We start from the raw sequence: 27929 nt of genomic DNA on the forward strand, positions 1-27929 counted from the left end.
TCAAACAGACGCTACAAAGAAGAAGGTACACAAATGGCCAGTACACACAGCAAGACGCTCCACACCAGGGAGATGCAAACCGAACCCGTGACCAACAACACACCACCCAGAGCAGCTAGACGCACAGAGTCCGATGACGTCAGCTCTGGCGAGAGCGGAGGGTACGACCACTTTGGAGAAGAGCGTGGAGGCTGTCCAGTCACACCAACCACATGAGCAGCAATCCAACTCCTAGGCATTGATCCCCAACGAGGCAGAAGCACTGCCCTGTCAAGACTGTCTCCAAACGCAAACAGCATGACTGCCGAGACCCGGTTCCACTCTCCAGAAGAGAAGGCTAAGGCTGGAGGAGCCACGGAGCGACAGGAAGGCACGTGCAAGGTGCCACACAGAACAGCCAGAGCAGGCAAAGCCAGAGGCAGGAAGCTGACCACAGCTGCCCCCGGCTGGGTACAGGGGAAGGGGATTGAATGCTAAAGAGCATGGATCATCTCTGGGGTGACAAGAGCTGCTCTGGAGTTACATGGTGGTGACAGATGCATGACACCAAGAAGGTACTGAAAGCCACTGACTCACACTGTAAGAAGGGTGAAACGGCAAGTTCTGATATGTGGCTATTATTTCAGTTAAGAAATAAAATAATAAACTAAGAGATTGTGGTGCTTGCCAAAGGCTCAGCACCAGGATAGGCAGGACCAGATCTGTGTGAGTTTTGGCTGTGGCCTCAAGGAGCCCCTCAACCTCACCTCTGCAGACAGCAAGTGAGGCCCCACAGTCTGGACCCAGGGACTTGTCCAGTCCTTGTTCTCAGAGGTCCCAGGGCTCCAGGACCTGCAGCACACAGGCAAGGCCTGCAGCTTCCAGGACACCACATCCTACTGATGACAAGGAACAGCAGTCCAGAAGACTGTTCAGCACAGGGTGGGGGACCAGGCAGTGCTGGTACTGAAGAAGGGGACAGTACACGTGCCAGCTGCTAGTCTGACGGCGCTGTCTTCAGTTTTTTGCCTGTTTTAAGGCCCCTGTTTCAAAGCTCTCCAAGGCCAGCATCAGGCCAGTGGCCTCGAGCACCTGCTCAGAACCCTGTCGGCTTTGCTACGTGCAGCGGCACAGGGCAGCCTGGTCTTCAGTGCACATTCACCTGGCAGCAGAGCGGTTCTACGCATGCATACTAGGTACAGTCTTGGCCGACCAGCCACAGCCCTGAGCTCTGCAGACGGGCCCAGGCCCAGCCCCAGCCATGACTTGCGCAGGCAGCTTCCAGGGCAGAACAGGGACCCAGCCCTCTGCAACTAGGACGTTCTGCGGGGCCCATAGCTCCTTCCTGGCCTAGTTCAGCTGCTCCTGCCATGTCCCAGGGGCCACCCACAACTGCACATATCTGAGACCCACTCAGAGCTCCTGAACTTCAGGCCTGCACTGACCTCTCTTGACCTCCCCAAACTGTCACAGGCCCACAGAGCCACACCCCTCACAGTGCTCCAAGAAAGGCTCTGGGGAAACCCTTCCCCCAAATCTCAACCTTCCCACCCGGATGCAATCCACCAGGACTGAGGTCTCTATTGGGCATGAACACAGAGTAAGATGTAGTGGCACACTCCTGCATCCCAACTACTCGGAGGCTAAGACAGGAGGACTGCTTGAGCCCAGGTGCCCAGGGCCAGGCTGGCAAACACAGCAACAGGCCCGCTCTTAAAAATAAATAAGCTGGGGGCTGTGGCTCATGCCTGTAGTCCCAGCATATCAGGAGGCTGAGGCAGGAGGATTTCAAGTTCAAAGCCAGCCTCCACAACTTAGTGAGACCCTGTCTCAAAGTAAAAAACAAAAAAAGGGGTGGGGATGTGGCTCAGTGGTTAAGCGCTCCTGGAGGCAATCCCTGATACAAAAACAAGTAAATAAATAGAAACAGTCACAGAGCAGCATATCTCACACCGCAGCTCTGAAACCAGGTCACTGAACCAACTTAGCAAGTTCAAGGAGCATTTTTTTTTTTTTTTTTTTTTTTTTTTTTTTTAAATGAATAGGACAGGAGAAGACAGGAAAATATTCCACACAAAGTGTTGCTCGGGTAAGCAAGCCCTGATTTGAAATGCCTACAACTCAGTGGTGTGAGCTGACTTTCTGTCTACCATCATGTCTAAGAGACTGCTGGGGTGACCAGGAGAAGAGAGCTCCACTCACTTGTCCCTGCACTCGGCATGGCTCCAGGACAGGGCCAGGGCGAGCCCTGGCAGGAGCTAGGTGGGCAGCCACAACTTATTTCCGAAGCACCCTTGGCACATTAACGGCGTCTGCGAATCAGGCACAGAAGCATAAGTGAAAGAGGGAGTAGGGCAGAGCAAATGTACGAGACACTCTGAATGACAACAGTGGAGACAGAGGAGAAAAAGGACAGGAGAGGCGGCCACGTGGAGGAGGTGCAGCCACCGTCCCACTGGCCAGAGCAGAGGTCTAGAGGGTGAGCTGGCCCAGGAACTCACCTTTGGGCAGCTCGAGGCCAATGCCCTCCATGGGCAGGGTTGGGCAGGAGAAGGTCTTGGCCACTGCCTGCTCCACAGGCATGAGGGCCAGGGCCTTTGGCTTGCCAGAGCCCGGGCCAGGGTCAGGGGCAGCCTTCTGGAGGTCACCCAGCTTGCACCGCACAACAGCGCGTAGGTCCCGCCACTTGTGCTTCAAGTCCACAACATCGCGGCGGCAGTAGCCCAGCGCATTCACAGCTTGCAGGATGCGGCTCCACACACGGTACCTGCGGGTGAGCTCGGCCTTCAGCAGGCCGGTGCCAAATAGCAGCTGGTGGCGCTTGCTGACCTTGGACACCAGCACCTCGGTCTCCTGCGGGCAGAAGTTGGGCTTCCTCTTCTTGGCCCGGATGGCACTGGGTCCTGCAATCCGGCCGTGAGGCCCAGCAGCACAATCCTTCCTCAGACCAGTAGCAGGTGGAGAGGTGGGCTCCAGCATCTGGCTGCCTTCTGAGGCAACGCCTGGTCCTGGAAAGGCACCAAAAGTGGGTGTTTAAGGCCTTGGGCCTCATGGAGACAGCAGCTCCAGCAGAGTTGCTAGGGCACCACCTCCTTGCTTCTGCTTCAGGACACAGCTGCCTGCTCCTGGCCACCACCCCTCCCAGCTGGGCATCCAGAAACCTGGGTTTGAGTCAGAGCCCCATTTCCACTGGCCTGCCTGCCTTCTGTAGCCACCATCAAGGCAGATAGGCAGGGACAACCACCACTGGGCCCTGTCCATCCATCTTCCATTCTCAGGCCCAGAGGGAAGGTGCTCTGGGGCCAGGGTTGCAGCTGGGGTTACCCCTACGACAACCCTGGCCTTGGAAGAGCCCTCGCCAGCTGATAAGCCAGAGTGCTATTTATACCCGGCTGCCTGCCAAAGCACGGCCCCACGAGCCTGGTGGGCACTGGCCTGGCCTCCATTCCCACACTCGAGCAATGACAGCAGCTGGAGAGAGCCTGGTCTGCAGCACAGTCCTCCCACCCCAGCACATAGGAGCCCCCAATGGGCCAGCAAACAGCACCAAAGTCTCCCTGTCTTCCCTTGCACACAAGCTTTGTCACCAGGCTGTAGCTTCCTGGAGGCAGGGACCAGGTCTGCTGCCAGAAAAACAGCTGTGTAGGAGCAAGGGGTGAACTTCCCACCGGGAGGGACAGAGTCCCTAAGGCTAGAAGACTTCCTGGGACAGCAAGGGCAAACCTAAGCCCCCTCGAGAGAAGCATGCAAGACCAATAGCTCTGCCCACCTGCCCCCAGCCAGTTCCCCTAGAAGCACCAAGAAGAGGCTTCTCTGGCAGGAAGGAAGCCCAGTCAGGCCCTTCTGCAGAGGCACCTTCCCTGTGCCTGCTCCATCACACACCGAGAACCCAGACTCTACCCCAGTCCACTCCAGAGGGACAATCCGAGCTCAGGGTAAAGGGTCCATGTCTGCTGGTCCAGACTTCTGGGCATGAATATACCTTTCTTAGTCCTGCTGCACCAGGTCTTGTCCCCAGCTACAGGGCCCCAACAGCCCTGGCCACCATGTGGCTTCCCTGCCTGTCCCTTCCATGGCATCTGCTGTCCTCAGGAGGAGAGGCCATTGGGGATGAGGACAAAAGAGGCCTCAGCTCTGCTCCAGCTTCCCTCCCAACAGCTGACGCTGCCCTGGCACCCAGACCACACCATCCCCCATGTTCAGCATTCCTGGATGGTCTCCTAGACTCTAAGGCCCCTGAGTCCCAGAAGTACCTCGCTTCCTGGCCCCTGGTCTCTGGGTGCGCCTGCCAGTCCCAGATCATCTTGCCCATCTGTCCCTGCATGGGCCTCCTGTGTACGGCTCTCTGGTGACAAGAAGGAGAAATGGCAGATTCCATACTTGGTCCAACCTCTAAGGCACTCTATGGACAGCAAGGGACAATCATCATTACTCCCAACCCATTCCCCATTCACACAAGAGGCTTAGATACTGCTGGTGTTGGCACTGCCAGGCCCAGGTGAAGACACGCTGGGCCCAGGAAGATGGCGAGAGCTGTCCCCACCTCCTCCAGAAGCCCTCCCTAACTGCTGGGCCTCCCCGCCCAATGCCCCCACTGCTAAATGCCAGGACCAGGTTCAAAACTTCAGGTGTTCTGGATTTTTCTCAGAACCTTACATTTTTCTCTTCTGAAAAGTGACCGCAAACTAAGACAAAGTCCCTAGATTGGCACCCTCAGGTGTGGTCCATAGATGAAGCTCAAAAGTGAAGAATAAGGTTTTAATGTTACATAAAACAATCAAAATCACCCTGATACCCAAGCACCAGCACTGTGAAATTACATCCTGTTTCACGAACACATGGGTCATGGCACGCAGGAAGTGAGAAAACGAGCACCCCACACAGGCTGAGGGCCACATGGCGCCTCCACCGCAGCTCCTGGCAGAGACGGCCTCTTAACTCTCCATAATAATTTTCGTTTATTCAAAAGACATTCCTGGACACATTCACTGGAACATGTGGGTCCTCAGGGGCTCCCTGTAACAATGTTTACCCTCTCTGGTACCAAGATGCACCTTTCAGTCCACAGCACCCAGAGCTGAAGGTAGGCAGTATGTGCCAGGCCCAGGCCACCAAGTTGAGAGACTGTGCCTGTCCACAGCCTGCTCTATCTGGGGACGTGCCCTGTGAGACACAAGTTTCTTAAAAAGCCACACCCCAGCAAGTGTCCAATACAGCTAGCTTAGGGGTTCTTTCTGATCTCATCGGTGGCCTCTGCAAACTCTCAGAGGCAAGGCCACCCTGGCCCCTCTCTGTGCTGAGCTCCAGAAGCAGCAGCTCCTGAAGGAGGTCCTAGTGCAAAACCTCAGGCCCTCAGAAAAACACGTATGTTCGCATCTCCCCGCAGGGATGCAGAGGGATGCCCAGCTATTCTCAGCTTGGTATCCCTCCAGGGGACACTGCAATCTGGCACAACAGAGAAGTAAGTGCTGCCCAAAGACTCCCTGGCCATCTCATCCATCCCCCTGCCTACAGGCAGCACTGCCCCTAACTACAGTCTTACAGACTCTGGGAAGATGCCCCCTGGCTTACTGTCCAGAAATGACCCACACATACTCCAGTTCCAACCCTTGAGGTAAGGAGACCAGCCAGGAGGGGAGAGAGCGGGAAGGGTGCAGTCTGGCTGATGTGGGGGTGGAAGTTCCCACAGGACAAAGAACTGCGCCAGGTGAACTTCAGATACTGAGTAAGAGCAGACACTCTGGAGCACCTGGGGAGAGCGTCACAGATGCAGCCTTGGCTAATCACAGGCAGGGGACATGGCTTGGCCTATGCCTAGTGTCTGAGAACCTGCAGGGCTCCCTCCCTGGGGACCCACCCACACTCTCCCTGCAGGAGATGTGATCTCCAGGCCCAAAACCCCACCCAGCAGTCACTGCCCAGCATGATGGAGCCTAGGAGGAGGTACAGACACTCAGTGACTGGGGCCACCATTAACCACCTCACCATGCCTCACCTCCCGACCCCAAGCCAAGGCAAGGCTGCACAGCCCATTGCCTCAAAGGCTCCCCAGACACCCTTGAAAGGGCTGGTCTACTCTGCCCACCTGAATCACACAAACCTTGAACTTGGGGGTGGACAAGCCTGGGACATTTATTGTTGTAGAATAAAATAATACAAATTACAGAAAAAAATTAAATGCAATTATGAACGTAAAAATAAAGATTATTTGCAAGCAAAATATCCCCAGATAAATGTTAACCTGGGGTTGGGGAAAAGTGTTTCATAAAATTAAAATACTGTATCTGTGGCTGTGCTTCTTTTATTTACCACATTTGTCATTAATCATGACATGCAGCAAATCACTCAAGTTCCTTCAACACTGTGATTCATTTTAATTCATTTTTGGTACTAAGAATTGAACCCTCTATCACTAAGCTACATCCCCACCCTTTCTACTTTTAATTTTGAACTTGCAACCCTCCTGCCTTAGCTCCCGAGTGACTGGTTCACCCAGGCTATGCAGGCACCAGCTGCACTGTGATTTTAACGCGAGTTTCAAACTCCGTTATGAACTGCCACTTATTGGACCATTTCCCCAATGCTGGACCCTTAGTCTTCCTGGATTTGCACTCTAAATCATGCTGTGGTGAGCACCTCTGCCTGCATCACTCACTGTTCCCCAAGACAAGGTCCAAGAAGAGGCCGAGAGGGGATATTGCCCATGCCCCAAAACTGACTGCTCTGGGACCAGGACAATTCAATGGGGAGACAGCTCTAAGGCTGCACAGGTACAGATGGGACAGCAAATGCAGCTGTCCTCTCTCTGCAGGCATGTCCCTCCCCAGCTGTCTCTGTCTCCGTGCTGTCCTGCCTCCATGGCCAGGTCCCACCGAAGCTTTCACAGGCCACCCCACCACAGGGGAGTACACGAAGGAGTAAGCCAAGACCCCAGCAGCACCCCGACAAGGGCCCAGTGTGAAAAGTCCCAACACCTCAGGACAACACCAGCCCTTCTCTGATGGAAATGAAATTGCACCAGAAATCACTTTTAAAAAGACAAGAAAAAACACATATGCTTGGACATTATTAAATCTATTTGTGATTGATTGCTGGGTCAAAGAAATAATGGAAATTAGAAAATATTTAGAACTGAACAAAGTTTTAAAATATATTTTTAAATGTGTGGTAGTCAACAAAGTAGTAACTCTTTTGAAATTTATCATTTTAGATATTTTTACTAGGAAAGAATAAAAACTGGGTATTGACTATGAAAAGATAAACATCCAATCTCCAAGTCCAAAAAAAATAAAATGGCATCAATTTGAGAAAAGGGGAGGAAAATAAAGAAAACATGAGCAAAAATCAATCAAATTTTAAAGCTAAACTGTAGCAGAAAGATGAAGAAAAGTCAGAAGTCACCCCACATAGAGACTTGTAAAATCGCTCCTTCCCCGTCAACACCGATTTCAAAGAGGAGGAACAGGAAGGCGAACACAGGCTGCCAGGAGTGAAGGGGACATCACCTGGACACTGACAACCTGAGTGAAACCAGGGCCATGGGCCACTGTGTGCCTCCTGGGGCCCTGGCTGCACAGGCAGTGCCTCGCTCACCCTGGCGGCCCAGGGCAGGCTGACTGCCCTCCCACCTCTGACTGGGGCTAGGCCCAGAACTGGCTGTTCCCGAGTCCACTTTCATGCCCACTGCAGGGTGCTGTCCACATGGCGCCTGGCCAGGACAGGCTGTGTGCACATTCCATGTCAATAAACTGGAACATCTGGCTAAAGCAGATACTTTTATAGAAAAAGCCACTTAACAAAACGACCCAAGGAGAAACAAAAACCCAGACAGATTTCTACTACAGGGGAACTTAACAGGAAGTCAGAACTACTTCTGTAAGCAAAAACAGTCTCGCAGCAAAACTCCAGAACACACAGCCCTGTGCTCCCACAGATTCCCAGGAGTGCGTGGTGGCCAAGGCTCAGGACGGTTCAGCCTGACTTTTCACTGTGATGTTCGGAAAGCACCAGGCATTCAGGAGAAACCAGACTTCAAGTTTTGGACTGCGACCTTCTTCCAGGCTGGTGACACACGGTGCAGTGCTGGGCAGGTCCATGATCACCAGGGAAACTACCACAACTCCAAAGGGTGCTGTGCTGCAAGAACCTTTCGGACACTGCACCTTGTGGCTTTGCCGCCCTCATGTCTACAAAACACCAGTCACAGTATGTCGGGACTGGAGGCTTCATTCAGACACCCTTTCTGTGAGGCTGTTTCCTCCCAGCTGTGGGCACTGCAGGGTGCTGAGCGCCCTCCAGGAGGCACGCACACCAGCACACTCACACTCCCATGGCTCGCAGGCAGGACCTTCGAAAGTCAGGGTGCCATCTGCAGTCACCCTTTCCATCCAGCCGCTCGGGAAGAGAAGAAAAACGGGATGAAGCCAGGGACGGGAAGAGACGATGACATCATCTCACAGGAAACTGAGGCAAGGCCACCACAAATCACTGCCATTATTAAGAAGAGTTCAGCAAAGAAGCTGAGTGCAGGACAGCGGGCAGAGGTCACTCCAGTCACTCCACAGCAGAGGTCTGCTCCCTCCAGCAAGTAAACCTCGAGGCAAAAGAAATCAAGATGGAGGCACCCAGGCGATCGCGGGCTCAGAAGGCACATGAACATGTGGGTTTCCTGTTCACACGAGCAGCCATGAAAACTCAGTGACCCAGCATCAGGGCTGAGACATGGTACAGTGATGGAGCTCTGTCACTAGAGACACACTGAGATGCTCACGGCCAGGTGACCAGAGGCCTAATTCATGGGAGTTCAGGAGGGTACAGACAAGCTCAGCCGGCCAGGTGTGGGTGGCAGCAATGGAGGACACAAAGGGCTGCCCTGGGGGTCACTCCATCAATGTCTACTTTTGTGTGTTGAAAGACGCCATGTTCAGAAAGCCAAAAGAGCAAAACATTTAAAAATCAAATAAAATCTCTGGACTCTGCTTTTTAAAATGATAATTGTGTATGTATATCAGTAAGAAACGTTTGGAAAAGTGCTACGCTCAGAAGAATATCACCGAAAATAGCAGCAAAAATGTTGTTGTCCTTATCCTTTTGAAACAAATTTAAGATACGTAAAACCCTCATGGAGAAAATGACGAGGCTTTATTGAAAGACAGGAAAGAAGACCGAGCACATTCCGAGATGCCAGCCGTGGGCTCAGGCAGAACACGGTTCAGGCTCCCGCCTTCAGCTGGCAGCAGAGCAAGCCAGTCAAACTTCAACGGTGTGACAACAACAGAAAGCCGAAAATACGCAAGGCACTTCTGTAGTGAAATAAGAAGGACGACTTGCCCTGGAAAGCACAAAGAATGACAAGAAAGCTGCAGAAATCAAGATGGATTTAACACCAGAATAGAAAACTGACCAAGAGACCCCAAGGGAAGCTGGCTCCCAAAGGCAGTGCTGCAGGTCTGTAGAAAAGGGCCCAGGACACGGTCTGGACCATCTGCTGCTCCAATCGTGTAAAGTGACATTAGAGCCCCCTGCCCTGCTAACGCTACCTCACACCATCAACAAAATCACCTTCGTGGAGGACGCAGAGGCCTAGCATCCTCCTGGGCTGGGATTTGCTAAACCCAATGCCAGGAGGATGAGGCTGAAGAGCCCGAGAGGGAATTCCTGTCTACAGCAGGCGCAGGCCAGGAGCAGGCGTGGTCCATGAGGGCACCCACGGCACATCAGACGCCGGCTTCCTTCCCAGACACAGAAGAAATCGAGAAGAACAAGACAAACCCAGAGGACAATAAGAGCAGTGAGCCGCAAGGACTCAGTGCCCAGTAAACATGAAAAGGTCACCCACCCAAGTTCAGAGGAACGTGAGCTCAGGCCAGAAGAGACCGTTTCACACCCCAGGCTGGCAGAAGTCCCTGTTCAACACCGTTTGGGGCTGACAAAGACATGGACTGGAGCCTGAGGAACAGGTGGACGGCAGGAGGAGGAGGGCAGCACTGCGACCCTTGTCCCACCCAGGAGACTCTGGACACTGTCTGTGCTGGCGTGGAAAGAAAGGCAGCCCAGGCAGCCCAGGCAGCCCAGGCGTGGAGCAGGCAGAAATGCCACAGCGTACCCGCAAAGCTGAATCAGAGCAGCAGGGAGAAAGAGCGCCGAGAAGACACGGGACGGGCCTCTGCCCCCGGGAACAAAACAGAGAAGCGGCACGTCCCAGAACAACACAAATCCCGCTTGAGGAAGCCCAAAGTCACATGGAACCAGCACTAGGGACACAGAGACAGCAGAGTAGAGCTGAGAAGGAAAAAGAAGCAACACACACAGAACTCGGGCCCAGAGGGAAGGAGACAGGCTGGGAGGGCAGTGTGCTGATCCAGACCAGGATCCACGGATTCTGCATGCTGAACCACATGCGAGCACCACACACACGACCCTGAGAACACACTGCAAACCTCAGTCCCCAGGGCGGCTAGCCCTGCACCCTCCTGAAGCCCCTGACGGCTGCCCCACCCCCAGGGAAGGATGAGTGTGACCGAACGCTGGTCCTGCTGCCTTTCCAGTCACATCTCTCACTGCCACCGCCTCCCAGTCTCCAGCTGACAGTCCACAGACTGTCCCCACTCCAAGGCCCCCTCACCCAGCCTTTGTATCTTCACGTGATTCATGGCACCCACATGAGGTGCTCCAGAAACTCTCCCAGGCGAATGTGACCCCTAGGGCACGGGGCTCACCTGCTTCCTCCACCCCACGCCCCAGCACCTAGAACACCGCTCAGCAGGCAGCACCCAGCAGTGGGAAGAGGAGACTGCACAGCGGCTGTTCTGTGGGAAGAGGAGGGGCGGCCCTGCGTGGAGGCAGCACCATGAGGAAGCGAGGCAGCCAGCTCTGAGGAGGTCTGGACCCGTGTCCTTCCTGCCTCCTCCAGGTCCCATCACGGGTGAGGCAGACACCAGCCACCCTCTTTGTTAAGAGAGGTGCAGGGCTAAAAGTAAAAGACAAGCCCAGGTGGTGGCCCATGCCTGGCCTCCTCCTCTAAGCAGGCAGCCCTGGGGAACGGAGCCCTGGCCAGGAGTCTGGAGGGCTGCAGGGAAGGGATTCCCACGGCTCCCAGAGGAGCCCCCCAAAGCTCAATGGAGTCAGGACCAACACACAGTGGCCTCGCAGCAGCTGCTCGGCTGCACCTGAGGCCTGGCCCAGAGCAGGGAGAGGCGAGCAGAGAGCTCTGGGACCCCAAATTCAACATCTTTCCCCACCCCAAGACGGCGGCTCACAGAGCCTCCCTTGAATTAGAGGCTGCAGCCAGAGGAGAGCACTGGCAGGCAGGGCGTGGCCTGAGAGTGGGGCCAGGGGTGCCTCACAGGTCCGACACAGAGCCCAAGCTCTACAGGGAGCCGAATAGGGAGGATGGCCCGAAGCGGGGCCAGGCTGCAGGGGACGGGGGCACAGAGCTCAGTGACACACGCAGGCAGGGCTCTGGCACTCAGAGGTCTGGCCCACAGCAGCTCACAGCCCCAGGGACTCGTCATCACACTGAGGGCTCAGCTTCCTCCTCTGCGTGCCACACAAAATGTCACCTGCTGCACAGCAGCATCAGGAAGGCTGGACAACATCACTCATGCACTTGGCAGCAACCAGACACCCCAAGCACCACAATGGCTCAGCGCTGAGCACCAGCTCCATGCCCCACAGGAATGCTCACAGCTCAGCTGCCCCACGCAGGACAGCCCTCAATCTGAACGCTCCTGGGTCCGAGCTCAGCAGCCACAGCAGACTCCGATCATGGGCCACACTTCCAGGGTAATGTGACATGGAGAAGATCTGCTCATTGCCATCCCCCCACACCCACGCTAGGTTCCTGCTGTGTCTTTACCTAGGGGCTGACAGCCTTGTCTTGAGGGTCCCCCAAAAGGTCCATGGCTCCCCAGGCCACCTCCACTGGTGATGGATCCATAGGACATCTTCTTACAGCGAGAAGGGCAGGCAGCCTCCTCGCTGAGCTGGAAGAAACACAAAAACTGGGGAGGGGAGGAAGGAGAAAAGAAGGGATTAAAACTCAGATCCAAGGTGGACAGGGGACTCATGCCCATCCTGGACCGATACACCGGGCTCCTCTGTGTCTGGTCCAAACACAACCCTGAGTTTCATGGTAGCCTCAAGATAGTGACTCCACCAAGCCCCTTCTAGGCAGCCGCTTACTCCAAAAAAACATGGCCCTGAAGAAGCCACCCCGAGTGCCCCATGCAGGACCCCAAAGGGGGCAAAATGATGGAAGTCCCATGGGAGCCCTTCCCTTACACCCACTCCACCCAGTTTCTGGGTGGTTGGCTTCCCCCTGGATCCCCACATGGACTGGTGCTGCCCAGGAGCTAAGGCCACCTGCCACATCCCTGCCTCCAGCACTGTCCTCCCGCACTGCCTTTGATGGACGGCAGAGCAGGGGTCAGGCTCTAGGGGGATCTGACCAGTCGTTTATTACCTGTGCAGCTTCCTCTTCTGTAGAATGGGGGAATGAAAGTACCTGCCCCCTAGGCTCATCAGGAGCAACGGACACACGTGAAGCGCTCGGAGCACTCTGCACTCAACTCCACAGGATGCTTAGCACCTGCCCCCCAAACCAAACTAGGACCAGGGGCAGTGGGGTAGTCTCTAGCTGGACACAGCCAGAGCAGCACCTCCATGTTCCCAGACCCTCAGCATGGTCCCTGTGCATGCATCCCCATGGAACGTCCTCCGACCATCCAGATTGCAACGTCATCACTCTCTGAGCCTACAGTCTGGCCAGTATGAGTTCTAAAGACCCTACAGCAACTACTCCACAAACCCACGCAAAACCTGCAGAAGAGATGGGCTTGGGAGCAAAGGGAGCTAGATGCACAGAGGACAGAAGCAGGCCTGAGTTCCAGGGCCTGAGGAAAGCCAGCATGATCCTGCAGCCCCCAAGGACCCCAACCTATCTCCTGTGCACAGCCACACCACAGGCCATCCGAACAGGGTGGCAGCAGGGGCTCCAAGCATTCTGGTCTCAGGCCCTCAGACACTGCTAAGAATCACTGAGGCCCTTGAAGAGCTTTATGTGCATTTTATCCATAGATATTTACTCCATTCAAAATTAAAACAGACTTTTCAATTGTTTATTGATTTATTTTGAAATAACATTGATTAACCAATTACTGCTAACCTAAATATTCTGATGGAAAATAACTACAGTTTTCAAAGCACAACACCTCAGCGAGAGTAGAGGCACTACCCTGTGCCTGTGTCAATCTCCAGGCAGGCTCAGCCAGCGCACGGGCTTCTGGGGCAAGCTACGTTCTCGCACGAATTCGGCCCCTGGATATAAAGAAATCCAGCTGTGCAGGAGATACAGTTGGCAGAGGGAGGAGTTGGACCCAGTCCCTGCAGGCCCCAGGGAACTCTGGGAACCTACCCAAGGTCACCACTGCCATGTGCCTGTGGGCAGGAGCAGGGGCTCAAGGACTGGCTCAGGGGAGAGAGGATGTGGAGGTCTGCTGGCCTGGAGGGGCTCTGTGCGTGATCAGGGTGTGTGAGGCAGGCCTCAGCCCAGGAAGCAGAGGGCTCCACAGCAGGGCCTCAGGAGGGGACTTAGGTGGGGACAACCAGGACGCATGGGGACACAACTTGGAGGAGAGAGAAACTTCAGAGAAGAGAACCAGGAAAGCTAACAGTAACTGACAGCACTCACGTGGCACAGAACAAATGCTCATCAGCATCCACCACCTTCACAGGCTCCTCAAGCCTGTGAGATGGGCAAGGTCACCTCTGCCTTGCAGGTGTGGAAATGAAGGCCCAGATACGTGGGATAACTTGACCAAGGTCACACAGCTGGTAACTGGAGGAGACAGGCTTCAGGTCCAGGCAATCTGGCACCAGTGCCCAGACACTACTACACTGCCCCACAGGAAGGAGCCCAGATAACAAAGGCCCTGGTATTCCCAGAGAGACCTGAGGACTTGAAGACATGTTTCATCGAAACCAGTGGTCATCTAGGAGGTCAGTTTGGACTTCCTGACCCACAGAAAAGAAAGGGGAAACAGAGCTGCAGTCAGAGAAAGTGGGCAACCCACTGACCATGCCCCATAGAAGGTTCTGGAGAGACTTCTGCAGGAAGATGAAACAATGAACTGTTGATGTGAAGAAACTTGAGACTGAGAATTAGAAGAGGGATTTGGGTTAAGTCCCTGAGAAGTACATAAAACACAAAGCACACAAGGCAATCGTGAACCCCAGGGAAACCAGAAAGTCAGGCAGGAGATGAGAAGTAATATATGCATGTGCATGAACGTGCTGTGGATGCTACGTGTTACATGTGCAGGTGTGTGCACACCCTGAGTGTGCATGTGTACAGACACATGGCGCATGAGTGCCTGAGGGGGGCGGTGTGTGCGTGCGTGACACATGTGGAAAGAGACTTCAATCTTCACATCTTGCAAGTTAATATAAAGCCTAAATGGTTAAAAAAAAAAAAATCAAGTAGCAATGCAGCATTTAGAGAAAAGATAAACATCAAAAGATTCTACTCTGAGAATTAGATGTACTTGGCTCTGGGGAGGGCAGAAGAGGAGCACTAGGGATTGCTGCTTTTCTTAATTTATCTTGTAGAACTCATTTATTCTCTAAACTATGTGCATGTATAACCTCAGAGTACTAAAGACTACTTTGTAAGATTCAATGAAACATCATGCAGACGAATCTGCCTGGAAAAATGGAGGGCTGCTAGGGGCTCCCTCATCAGAGAGGAGCCAGGCAGACCCAGTGCTGTCCACAGGCCTGTGAGAGACGCCGCTGTGCCAAGGTATCCCAAAGGTATACCTGCATGTCCACTATGCTCCAGGCACTGTGGCGGTATGCGTAAGGCAGGCCTGCCCTGGCCAGGAGCACACGTGGCGGGCATCAGCCCACGAGCTGAGAGCCTGGGGAGTAGCCCCAGAAGGGGAAGTCCAACAGCTCAGGGGGTTCTGAGTTCCAGGGGCACGGCTCGCCCGTGAGGGCACTGGGACGCTCCTAAGAAGGGCAGAGAGGTTCCAGCAGGGGAGGACGTGAGGAGGGCTGGGTGGGGGGTGGAGGCTCCCTTGCTGCTGCAGGACCAAGAACTGACTGCTGGGGGAACGTGAGGGGGCTGCAGCTGTAGCTGAGCCAGGAGGGGCAGAGCAATGAAGCTAGGAGAGGGCTGGCAGAACCCAGGAAGGAAGAAGGACAAGCCCCAGTTCTGGCTGAGAAAGCACGTGGGCAATGCTGTCCTCCCCACTCCAGAAAAGGAAGGGCAGCTGTTTATGCAAGAAGGACCCCAAGGAGCTCAGAAGGTGACAAGTGGCTAAAGCCCTGGGTGAGCTGGACAGAGTGGGAGTCAGCTACGTTAAGTCCTAAGGAGACATCTGGGAAGAGAAGCCACCATGGAGAGAGAAGAGCTCCAGATGGTCAACACAGGAGGACTAGGCAAGGCGGGTGGGGAGGAGAGGCCCAGAATGCCTTGTGAGGGTGCAGTCACCAGGAGCTGCTGCCAAGGGCAGAGGGCTCTGCTGGATTTCACAGAAACCTTGACAAGGACCACAGAGAGGTGGGAGGCCTTAGAGGGAGGCAGGAAGGGATTCAGGCATGATGGGCACAGCTACATCAGAGCTCAGTCCCCCTAGCGCGACTGCAGAGGAACAGTAGGGAAGGGGCTGAGCAGCCCAAGCACCAGGACGTGCCAGGAGCAAGAGAAGCACAGTGCACGGGCAGGCCGTGACGGCAGTCCAGCCCTCGTCCAGCACGCAAGCTCATTCTGCTGTGCGACGGAAGGTGTCGACACCTCTGCGCCTGCTCGGCCCAGCCTGCTAGCACAAGCACAGCGAGTTGCAGCAGCCCAGGGAGGCTGGCCTGAGTACACAAAATGCCATGCATGTCCTCTGCCTCCTGGCCGGGACCCTGGGTCCCAGGTGAAACCTGGAGTCCAGCAGGCGCATGTCCCATCTCTGAGAGACAAGAGCCCATGGAATACTCAGCTGCGACCAACCCAAACTGGGGGTTTGGCACCCCCAGTCCCCAGCAACCAACCCTCCCCCCAGCCCCCAGAACCAACAGGATAATCTAGGGGCACAGTTTTGACTGGCCCAGGAAGCGCAGCCAACCCACAGTCCAGCACACACCAGGCAGGCACCTGTGCTTCAGGAAGCTGGCCATGCCTCAGCCCTGCCATCTGGGAATCCTACCCACCCATGCCAAGGCTGCCCCCTATCTCAGTGCTTCCACCCAGGCTGTGCCCTTGACTTCCCCCCTGCAGTTTCTGCCCATCAACCCCTCAGTCAGTTCCTGTCCCAGCTTCTCAACCAAGCTGTCCCTCAGGCCAGCCAGGTGCTCCACCCCACTTCCTGCCACACCTGACCTCAGAGCCCCATGCTGACCCCTCAACAGCCTGAGCATCTCTGTTCTCTATAAAACGCACATTCTGCTTGGCAGGACACTGCCTGCCGCCCTTCCTGTGGGGCCTGGCACCCTCAGAAGCCATCCCTGCCCAGCCCCAATGCAGTCCCCACCTATTGTGACAATCGGCCAAACCCAGCAGGCCAAGCCCCAAGACACCAGGGCCTAGAGCAAGGGAGCCTCCAGGATCTGCCCCTGGCCTTTTACTGAGGGGCAGGAGAACAGGAGGCCTGGCCCTCAGCAGGGACAGAACAATGACCTCAGGAACTGGGCATTGCTCACGTCACTGAGCATCCCTGTGACTCTGAGGCTGGCACTCACAGGGGTCTCATGTACACAGCAACCAGGGAGGCCACAAGAGATGACATGGCTGATCCCAGGCCTCACAGGGAGAAGCAGTGCCCGCCTCACCTGCACCCTGCCTTGCTCATGTGAGTGACTTCAATCCTCGAGGCTCCCTGCAGTACTAAATGTAACTCCACTCATGAGGGGCCAAGGCAGAGTTTGGAACATGCCAGAAGGCAGTCAGATTCTCACTGCAGCACACAGCTCCTGTCCAGTTAGACTGTGCTGCCCACAACACCAGCCACCTAGAAGGCAGGCCATGCCCTCACGTTTGCAAGTTTGAGAAGGACTTTACCCAAGACTCAAGAGCCTCCAGGAGTGCTGTGCATAGGCACAGGAGGCAGGGGACCAGGTAGCTGTGGGTGGGGCAAGGCAGTCAGGGCTCCAGGCTGGCTGGCATGGCTCTTTCCACAGCACTGTGACTCAATGGGTGGCTAGGGTGCTATGAGTTTAGGACACTGTGATGCATCAGAGGCTTCCAGGAGGCGGCAGGCCAGGACAGAGCAAGGATCCAGCAAGAGCCGGCATTCAGAGAAAGGCGGGGCTGGGCAGCAGGAGGAAGGGCTGGAAGGACAGGAGGAGGACGGGGCAAGGCCTGGGGAATCTGGGAGATCTAGGGATCTGCGCCTCCCTAGGGCATGGGGAGGGCACAGTGGGCAGTGGTGAGCCAGACAAGGAGAGAGGGAGGGAGGGCTGGAAGAAGGCTGCAGAGGCCCAAGCAGGCGGAAGCTGGCAGCAGGGCCAGGCCGGAGGGGTGGGCGGAAACTGCCAGGCTGTTGTACCCAAGAATGGCCCAAAACCCAGGGCTGCCTCGCTAAGGTTGAACAGAGGCCACAGAGACCGCCCACTTGCTCCTGAAGAGACCTCCTACCACACTGCTTCCGTGATCACCCGCCAAAGCCAGCCACCAGTCCCTCTAGCCTCATGCCCTCAAGCTGGCGCCAGACTCCTCCTGGGACCCCAGCTCCCTGCCAGCCTGAAGGGAGCCGTCTGTCCTCATACTGTGCAGATCCTGTTTACAGGGTGCCAGAGGAAGTGGGGGTGCCAGGGAACGCCCACCTCAGCCCTGCTCCCAGGACAAAGCACCCAGGTCCAGGAACAAAGAAATGCCAGCCAGCAGACTGCCAGTCAGCGTTCCCAGCCAAGCGCAGGCTGGGTCCCAGCACCTGGACCAGCACACAGGGCTTGGGCCCATTGGCCAGGCTCCCAGTGCAGCCTCCCAAGAAGGACTCTGGTCTCTGGCAGAGGGATGGCTGGGCCCCCAGGCAGGGAATCCCCCAGGCTGGAGCCACCCTTCCTAGCAGAGCAGAGTCCCCAGAACAGCCCCTCCCCCTCAGGACTGAGGGGTCTCCCAGCTGCAGAGCAGGTCTTCCATGGGAGTCACACAGGAATGTGGCAGCTACAGTCCTGTTTTTTCTGCCAGATGGGCAGAAGTGCGCACTCCGGAGCCAGGCTAGGAGTCAGTGAGCTCACCACAGACACACATTCCCTGCTCCCTGGACCCACGCCCCAGTGAGACAGAGCAGAACTAGACAGGCCTGGCCTGCCTACAAGGGTCTCACACTCCAGTTGACAGACAGAAGTTGATGATGCTTGTCACATGGGGGGAGGAAAAGATGAACTGCTGGAGGGGAGGGCACAGCCAGGGACAGATACCCTGATAACTCAATTCATTGCTTCTCAGGTGACCTCAGGGCTGAGCTGTGGCCAGGACATGCAGTAGCAGAGGTGACAGGAGGAAGCATTACTGGGTCCCCAGGAGCAAAGGGCAAAGAGAAGAGCCCAGGATCCTACATCGACTAAAAGCCAGGCCCTTACAGATGTGACCTCTGACCTCCTGTGGGTGGTCACAGGACCTGTCACCACCACATGAAATGCCTGGGGCCAGTCCAGCCTCAGGTGAGCTGGGCTCACAGCTGTGTTCTCCCCATCCCAGGGAACAAATGGTGGCACAGGATGGAATTTAGCGCCTCCCCAGGAAGCTTGGCTCCTGCTTGCCTGGTGCAGACAGGGAAGGATGCTGCCTTTGCGTTCATCCCGACCGCACCTGTGCAGAGCTCCCAAGAGAACAAGACAGTCAGCAACAAACAGGATCAAGGGCAGGCAGGGAGGGGAGGCCGAGGCCCACGGCCAGGTCAAGGTCAGCCCTCACTGCAGAACACTGAGAACCCCGGGCCTCATCACACACAGGGCAGACACAGGTTGCACCAGAGCCATGAAGACCATTGCTCTCAAAGCGTGTCTGTGGGGAAAACCGCTCTCCAGGGCAAAGTCAAAGGGGAAAAGTTGAGGGAGGCTCCTGGGAGCCCATACGCCTGTGTCTGCAGGGGCGTGGTCTTCAGAGGCAAGGCCAAGGCCCCTAAAGACAGTCCCTGCAGACAGGATCAGGCACCATACAGGGAGGGGAAGCAGCAGACAGCACTGGAACCCTGCTGGGCTGCAGCCCTGGGTGCCACGGCGCCCCATGAAAACCTTCCATTCTCCCACTTTCTTGCTCAGCCTCCCCAAGCCCCTGCTCACAGCAGCAGGCATCTCTCACTGCCTAAGATGCAGCCAGCCTCTCTGACTTCTCTGGGCTCAGTCTAAGGCAGAGGACACAGCCCCAGCACAGGAGTCGAACCTAGGGCCAGGTGACTGTTCAGCCTCTAGACAGCCACATCTCATCCAGCCGTGTGGTCCTCAAACCTCGGTTTTCTCATCTGTAAAATGGTAGTCGGAAGGCTACCTAAGGAGGTGAGCATGCAGATCAATGTGGCAGTCATCGGGTCCCAGGCAAGAGCTCCAGGCAGGAGTTCCAGGCGCTGACAGCCCCTAACCTCCAGTCCCCTCTGCACTCTAGGCCCTGCCTGGCCTAACACCTAGAAGTCAGAAGGGTCCTTTAGCCCCAGCAGCCAGCATACCAGGGTGACAGAGGCCAAGCTGGCAGCTGCCACCTGCAATCATGCTGCTGTCTCACGTGCTGCTTCAGGCTTGAGGCTTCCTAAGCCCTGGTGTCTGCCAGGGAGGACCCACAAGAGGCAGGGTGTCTGCACTCTGTTCCACCCTGGGCCCAGTTGCCAACAGCAGCCCTGCCCCTGGCTGCAATGCTCAGAGCTCAGCAGCTGCCCCTGGGAAGGCAGCACTGGGGGCAACAACTCAACGCTGCTCCTACCCACACAAATCCAGGTAGATGGGGAGCTGCCAGGATGCTGCCCTGCCCAGGGCCAGGCAGACAGCATGAATCAGCTCACATAGGAGCCTTCAAGCTGACTAATGCCATCTGCACCCCACCTCCCTCCACTGGCCACAACCCCCCAGGATGGCATCAGCTACATGATGTGTCCTCAGAACGTGAAGCCAAGAAGGCACACAGAGACCCCAGGGTGAAAAACAGCCTCGCAGGGGACAGTGGTCATCTAACAGTATGCCCTGACTCACCCGAGACTGGGCCCCAAGTCTGGTCACACCTGGTCCCCAAACTACAATAGACCTGTTGGGGGGTCAAACGGGACCTTGGGTGATGACAGACATCTACCATGGGCTAGGTAAGGGAGCACAAGCACCTGTACTGGGAATTCTCTGATGCAGTGCAAAACTCAGTTTTTAAGATAAGAAAAGTGAACCCAGAGAGGCAAAGAGTGAGACGGGAACTGGACAAGGTTGCAGACTTGAGCCACAGTGCCTCCTGCCCACCCCAGCCTCCACGCCACACCCTCTGCACCAGGCATGAGGGCCTCAGGTGTGCCCCTCCACGGTTCCCCTCTGCAGGAGCTGTGGAGGAAGGGTCCACATCCTCCTCCTCACCATATTGCTCAGGCCAAGCTTTCCTTCACGAGTCCCCCAAGCACACAACTTGGAGGTGTCAGTACGAATCTACTTTTAAAACACAGAAAGATACAGGTGTGTGTGGGTTTATATATCACACACTCACATTCATTTACGCAGTCGTATGTAACGACAGGCAGCTCCTTCCTAGTTCAGTCCATTGACAGGGCAGAGACGCCAGGGCACCCCAGGACAATGAGAACGACTAGCATATAAATCTTGGCTCTTAAATACTATTTTTCACTAAAAAAGAACTGAGAGAAATTAAGACCCCTTGGAGAAATGGCGGATTCCAGAGCTGCAGGAGACAGGTAATACGTTGGGAGCACCCTGGTCAACAAATGCGCCAGGAGGTGCTCGGGTAAGGCAGGCCATCCCAGAAAGACAGCACCAGCCTGGAAAGGCCTCCATGGTCGTGTCTGGAACAATCTGACACACAAAAGGTAGTGACAAGAGGTGTGGAACTCACTGAATAAAACAAAGGCCCACGAGCCCACATCAGCGAGCAGGAAAGAAAGGAGAGTTCCTCCTTGTAGTGCAGGGCTGGCTGACAACCCAGGAGGAAGGCGGGGTTCATGCCACCGCGGTAACTCCTGTCTGGAGGAAGAATGTCCCATGGATGGACATGAAAGTCAGATACCAGGATGAGGACAGGATGTTTACATGGTCTCAAAGTGTCTCCCCCAAGACTTATTCATTAAAAATGGAAAAACCCAGTAGACACCACGTTACCACCACCCACAAGGGCACGAGCCAGCCCCACACATGCCTCTGCCTAAAGTGTACCTCCAGGAAGAGAGCAGGACACCCAGAGAAAGAGAAGGACCAGCAGCCCTCAAAAGGGTCCCGTCAGGAAAGCCGGCCAGACGAGAGCTGTCCTGCACGAAGGGAGGCCAGGAGGAGGCCCCGAGGCCACCACGCCCTGGGCGTCCCTTCGCAGCACAGGGTTCACGTCACTCCTGAGTCTGTCCCTCGAAAGTGAGAGCTCAAGGTTGCAAGGCCAGTGTGATCAGGACTGTGGCACAGGTGACATCTAAAATGCTTCCAAAAACCAAGAAATCACTTCCATTTAAAAACAACCTGCTAAACAACTCCTGGAAGAAAAGGAAAAATACAAATGAAATGAAGGAATTCTCAAAAAATAATAATGAAAACATGACATAGGAAATCAGTGAGATAAGTTAAAGCAGGAATCAGGGGAAATGTGTAACTCTAAACATTTCTATGAAAAAAGGAAAACAAATTAGCTAGATTCTTAGCTCAAAAGATTAGAAAAGTAACAGTACAATAATTCAAAGTAGCCACCAGGAAGGAAATAATACAAATAAAAGCAAAACTCAATGAGGGAGAGAACAGAAAATCAACCTAATTAATAAATCAAAATGTTATTTTCTAAGAAACTACTAACAAAAAAAAAAAAAACACAAGAGCCAACTTAAGAAAAAAAAAGGAGCAGCACAAACACACGGCATGAAAGTTCAAAGGGAGGAGCAGCCACCAAGGCAGGAACCGGCTGAGGGACTGGAAGGCTCAACCTGCTCAGCAACCTCCCGAAAGTGGACTGGGAGGGGCTCCGTCTCGGGCAAGGGAAGCCGACCAGAAGTGACTCTGGAGACTGAGGCTTCCACCACTGCGTCCCAACAGGAAAAACAGAAGTAGCCAAACCTGCCCCAGCAAAAGAGCTCCAGGACCTGATGGTTTTGCAGAAGAATATGGCCAAGTCTGTCCACTGAAAACAAAAGGAAAGTTCCTGACTCCTTCTATGACACACGTAAGACACGTGTATAACACTGATTCCAAAAGCTGGTACAACACAAAGAGGGAGGGAGGGAGGGAGGGAGGAAAGAAGCTATAAGCCAATGTTATAAACAGCAATGCAAAAATACTAAATAAAATACTAAGAAATAAGAGCCAAAGCCCCACCTGCCAGTTTTTCCAGGAATACAAGGCTGGTTCAGCACCAGGACTCCCATTACTGTAGCACACCCCACGAATGGACCTGAGGAAACCTCATGAGGCTCTCCAGGGACGCTACCAACAGCATGCACGAAACTCAACACTTCTTCCTGAAGAAATAAATACCTTTCACTTGACTGGGCACCTCTGTCAGTGGGAAAACACCAGGAGCCATTCCCATAGACCGGGAGATGAAGGAGCCACCACATCTAGCGCCACTCAGCAACCTTCTGGTGGGCTAGCCATGCCACCAAAGAGACAGCATCGAGAAACCAGAAACAGAATGTGCTGCCCCTCTGCAAAGCACACCACAGTACACTTGAACACCCTAGAGATAGTGCTAGAACCAAACAACAGGGGACTCTGGGGAAGCTTCAGAATGCAAAACACACACAGAAACCAGCAGCCTCTGCACATACAAGTAACCAGCCAGAGGACTGGATGGTGTTGGGCAGCACCTGAGGCAACAGTGGGCCCAGAGAAAGTGAATCGGAACACAGGAAACCCCGAGAGGGGACCCTGCAACACTGCATCCCGTAGGAAGACACCCCCTGGTCTTGGCTAACACAATACCATTTCATGAGCCATCAATTATCCCCTCCCACTAAAATGCCAATGAGCATCTGTATGGAGCCAGAAAGTGACAGGAAGTTCATGGGGTCAACAATTCACATGAACACAGAGGGACGCACCAAATAGGAAGAGAGGACTGGAGCAAGGGGACACATCAAGTCCTGGAGAAGCGGACAGGGATGCAGGCTGCAGTGCAAGGGGCTGGAAACAGCAGCACAGTGGAAGAGGCAAGGCACAAATGGCGACACGTGTGTGTGAGTCCACATACACAAGGTGCCCAGAATGTGCACATTCAAGAGACAGGAGACACATGTAGGGGTAGGGGTGAGGGGTGAGGGGCGGGAGCAGGAGGTGACTGCTAACAGCAAGGCGCTCTTTGCAGGGTGATGAGAACATTCCCACTTGACAGTGGCGATGAGCACACAACTCTGCAAACGAACTAAAACCACAGAACAGTACACTTGAAAAGGGGGACCTGAGGGTACATGGATGATTCCACATTAGAACCAATATTAAAAATTAGCATGATTAAAAGGCTGCACATGCAAACACAAGCAGAGCAGTGGAATTAGACAGGTCCACAAACAGCCCTGCAGACGTGGCAATCCAGGGTGCAGTGGGTGAGGCACCGTGAAGGGCTCTCACCCTGGGTGCTGTGACATCTGACTAGCCATGTGGAAAGACAGAAAGCGGCCTGAGAGCGCAGGACAGAATGTACCACAGGGACCACGGCCCTCCACGCGGAGCACGAAACCAGGCAAGCAGGCAGAAGAGCGGCGGCACGTGGGCAAGCTCCCAGGGAGGGTTCAAAGTCAGAATGCTGCAAGGAAGGCCGTGCACACCAGCAGAAGCCAACACAAGATCCTTGGCAAAACACTGTCAGCCGAGCAGGAAGAAAACACCTCTGATAAGTACGGAGCTCAAAAAACTGCAGGGAACAAAAAAATAGGAAAATGGGCAAAAGACTCAAAATTCCCACACGCACTGGGGCTTAAACTTGAAAAGAAGTTCAAACTTGCTTCAAGCCAGAAAAACAAAGCTCAAGTGAGGGCCCCGCTGCCACCTGCCCTGCAGGAAGCTGGATGGGCGTCACCCTGAACCAACAGTAAGAAACACTACAGACTACAAGGTCACCGTTTTCTTGAACTCGTCAGAGCTAACATCTCAGGGCAACAGTCGACTGAAACCCACAGACAGATGGTCCACAGGAGGCAAGACAGAGCCCGAGGGCAGGCAGCACAGAGAGGGCAGGGCCGTGGGCACACAGCACGTAAGCACTCTGCAAAGGATGGAAACCTCTCCTCCTGGGCCCAGGTGTTGGCCAGGAAGCTGGAGCAGGACAGGCAGGGTGTGGGGGTGCAGAGGCAAGAAGAGCAGAGCCCAGCAAAGCTGTAGGGATCCCTTCTCCCCTAATGAATGCTGGGGGCTGAGGACAACAACTGCTGACTCATTGCTCCAGGGCACACGAAACACCCAGGGAAGAGCAAAGAAATCACCCTCTGTCCCTGGAAATGCAGCAGGAGGCCTTTCCAGGCCCCAGGGATGCTCCCATACGAGATGAGTAAGGCAGTCAAGGCAGGGGAAGAGCATGGGCCCCACACACAAGACCACACCTGCCCAAGACCAAGGCTGCAGCAGGTACCACCAGGCCACTGAACACCACGCCAGGCCGCCCAGGCCCCACATGGGGCAGGGGTGGAGAGAGAACAGCCCTGCATCTGCAGCTTAGGGACCAGAGCAAACACAGACCCGCCCCACCCAAGGTAACTCCAGAGGAAAGTGAGGCTGCATCTTGAGGGCGGCTGCAACGCTGCAAAGCCCAAACCCAGTCAGCTGGCCCATTCCCACGCAGGGACCTAGCAAACCAAGTGTGCCCACTGCTGAGCATAATGCTAGCCCTCCTGACGCCCCGCCCCACGCATGAGGTCAAGGTCAACTGAACCAACCAAAATAGGAAACGCACCGAGCACAAGGAAAAGAACTGACAGCCAGCAGAACCAGACCTCCATGTCAGAACTCAGGGATTCACAGTGATCGTGAGTGAGACACCAAAGCCACTGGAAGAGAAGGGCCACAGTGGGAACAGCGGATGCTCTCAGAGCACCAAATGAAAACGCTGCAATAGTACACAGGTGGCAGAAGAGAAGAGCACGCTGAAGGCACTTGTCCGCAGGGTTCCGCAGCTGGGGTGCAGCGAGCAGAAGGAGCAAAAGAGTCGCCGCCAGAAATCCCCAGATCCATGCATCAAGAAAGGAGTGAGCAGGAAAAGGAAAGCCAGCCCTGAGGAGCGATCGGACAGCATGACCCGCACAGTGATGCACCCTGGAGCCCCGGAAGGTGAGGAGAGAGGACCACGCAAGGAAGCAACCCAGGGTGGAGAAGAACCCTTCACAACTGCTCCTCAAGGGCCCCTGCTGCGAGCCTGATGTGTGTCCCCCAAAAGTTGTGTGCCAGGTCTTCACCTCCAAGACAGTGGCACTGAGCAGAGGGAGGGGGCCTCTGGGAGGTGACTGAGTCATAGGGCAAAGCCCTCGTGAATGGGAAAGAGGCCCCCAGAGACCCCTTGATCCCCCCACGAGGGACACAGTGAGGAGGTGCCGTCTGTGAACCAAGAAAGGGATGCAGTGCACACCAACCCGCTGGCACCTTGGCCCTGGACTCCCAGCCAGAACCCCGGGAGAGACTTCTGCTGCTCATAAGCCCCAGTCTGTGGCGCTGTCGCGGCAGACTGGCAGGATAGGACAGCATCACACCACAGAGACAAACGCCAAACCAAATGGAACGGAAAACAGGCTGAGATATCATTAACCTGCTGGAAATGAAAACTGAAGCCCTGGAAGTGACGGGGAAAAGGCACAAAGGCGCTAAGAGCGAAGAGAACCACAGCCCACACACCGTCACCTCCTTGAAGCAGCGCCGAGAGCACAGCAGGCCAGGATCACTCCCAGGGCCGGAAAGCAGGGGAGGCGACTAGCGCTGACCCCGTGCCTCCAGGGAGCAGCATCGGGGACCCAGAGGAGCCGCACACAAACCCACCGGGAGTCAGCACCACCGTTTCCTGCCAGCACACAGGGACGTCACTGTCACGAGGACCCCACCGGCACACAAAGGAGCGTGAGGGAATGTCACCAACAGTCGATATTCTGTGACTCACGGTCACACCCACAAGTCCAGCAAGGACTGCTCACGAGACACAAACCAACAAGCTCCCCGAGGAGAACCCCGGGACGGGGACACTCCTGCCTCACAGGCACTGACAGGCAGCTGAGCACCTTCTCTCAAGAAGCCTGCAGAGGCATCACAGCAACTCCTACGAAACCTCGAGAAGAAACCACCGACCCCACACCAGCTTCGCAGGGCAGAGGCCTACAGAGCAGAGAGCAGGCAGGGGGCTGACGAGGACCGGGATCAGGGGCAGGCCATCAGGCAGGAGAAAGGGGGTGTGGACAACGCTCCCAGCTTGACTGTAACTCTCCCAGGGTTCAACGGACACCACAGCAAGTGGCACTATGTTGTCCCATGTCAACAGACCTGGCATCACAGGAAGAGCAGGCAACGCTTACTTGTGAAGACAGACGTTCGCTGGCAGCACCAACTGAGGGGCACAGAAGCACCTGGTGGGGTGCTAGGAAGCCACTTCCCAATGGGGCACCTGGGTGAACCCACCCGCAGTGTCCTGAGCTGCACACGCAAGCCGTTAGTCCCTGGAGGCCCCGAGCCCAGGGTAGGCACACAGGTCTGGGGTCTGGGGTCTGGGGTCCGAGGTCTGAGCAGGGCAGGGCAGGCCCACTGGCCTGCACACTGCCTCACACTGACTGCTCTGCACCCCAAGGCAGAGTCAGGGCAGGCCCGGGAACCCAGATGCTCAAGTCTGGCTCTCGCAGGGACAGGCCTGCCGACCCCTGGCCTAAGCGAGCAGGAGAACGGGGCTGCCGTCAGATGACTCACGCAGATGGCGCGGGCTGCGGAGGAGGGCTGGGCCCAGATCGCAGCTGAACAGACAAGAGCTGAGAAGCAGCCTTGCTCCAAGCCATGTGCTTCAAGTGACGTTGCAGCCACAGTGAGAGCAACAGGATTCAGGAGCTAGGGCTCAGGAGAGAGGCCCAGAACAAAGGACGACAGACGACGGACGCACCAGCAGGCCCTCCACGGCACAGCTGCTGGGAGAGCTGGGCAGGAGGTGGCTGGGCAGCAGGCGGCTGGCCCCTCACTGTGGCCTCAGCTGCCGGGGTTCAGTGGCCAGGCTTGGGAGTTCCCCCGGAGGACTTGCTGAAAGGATGAAGAGTGACAGCAAGTGGAAGGGGAAGGCTGGGCACCGAGGACACCTGTGGACAACAGCGCCCAGCTCCCAGCCCCACAGGCAGCTGCAGACAGGTGATGCCAGCTAGGGAGCATGGGCGGGGAAGAGTGGGACCCGGGAATCAGAAGGCAGAGGGTCAGAGGGAAGGGGTGCTGCCTGACCCCCAGCCCCCTCTCCTCTGTGAGCCACATCCTGGCCTCCCTGCTGTCAGCCCCTCCTCCAGGCAGCCTCCTCAGCAGGGCCCATGGGGCGGCGGGAGGGAGCAGTGAGCTCATGCTGGCACCCCTGACATACTGCTCAGGAGGCTCCGGCCACAGCCCAGACTGCTGTGCACAGCGCCACAAGCTCCCTGGGCCTCCCCAGTGTGTGAGACCTTCCTCTCTTCCAGTCCCACGGCTGCTTCCCCACCCTCCCCACAGGAGGGGACTGCATCTGTCTCCCTCAGGAAGGCCAAAGGGCAGGAAGGTCCCAGGTCTGCGAAGCAAGCACTCGGCCCCAGCCCAAAGCTGGGTACGGCTCCCTTGGGAAGCAGACCATCTGGTCTTTGAAGGGGCCGCAGGGTACA

At 55.6% G+C, this 27929-nt stretch overlaps 1 protein-coding gene across 1 annotated transcript in view; it reads right to left on the reverse strand.

The window, feature by feature from the left end:
* Positions 1–27929, reverse strand: part of TSNARE1 (t-SNARE domain containing 1) — a 110732-nt gene that overhangs the window by 57744 nt on the left and 25059 nt on the right. The window contains 4 exon segments of the mRNA XM_079154119.1: positions 2481–2987; positions 4233–4256; positions 4259–4381; positions 11837–11981. Coding sequence (XP_079010245.1) covers positions 2481–2987; positions 4233–4256; positions 4259–4381; positions 11837–11924 — 742 coding nt within the window. The 5' untranslated portion in view covers positions 11925–11981.

Source organism: Sciurus vulgaris (assembly GCF_902686455.1).
Source record: "Sciurus vulgaris genome assembly, chromosome: 1".
NCBI lineage: Eukaryota > Metazoa > Chordata > Mammalia > Rodentia > Sciuridae > Sciurus > Sciurus vulgaris.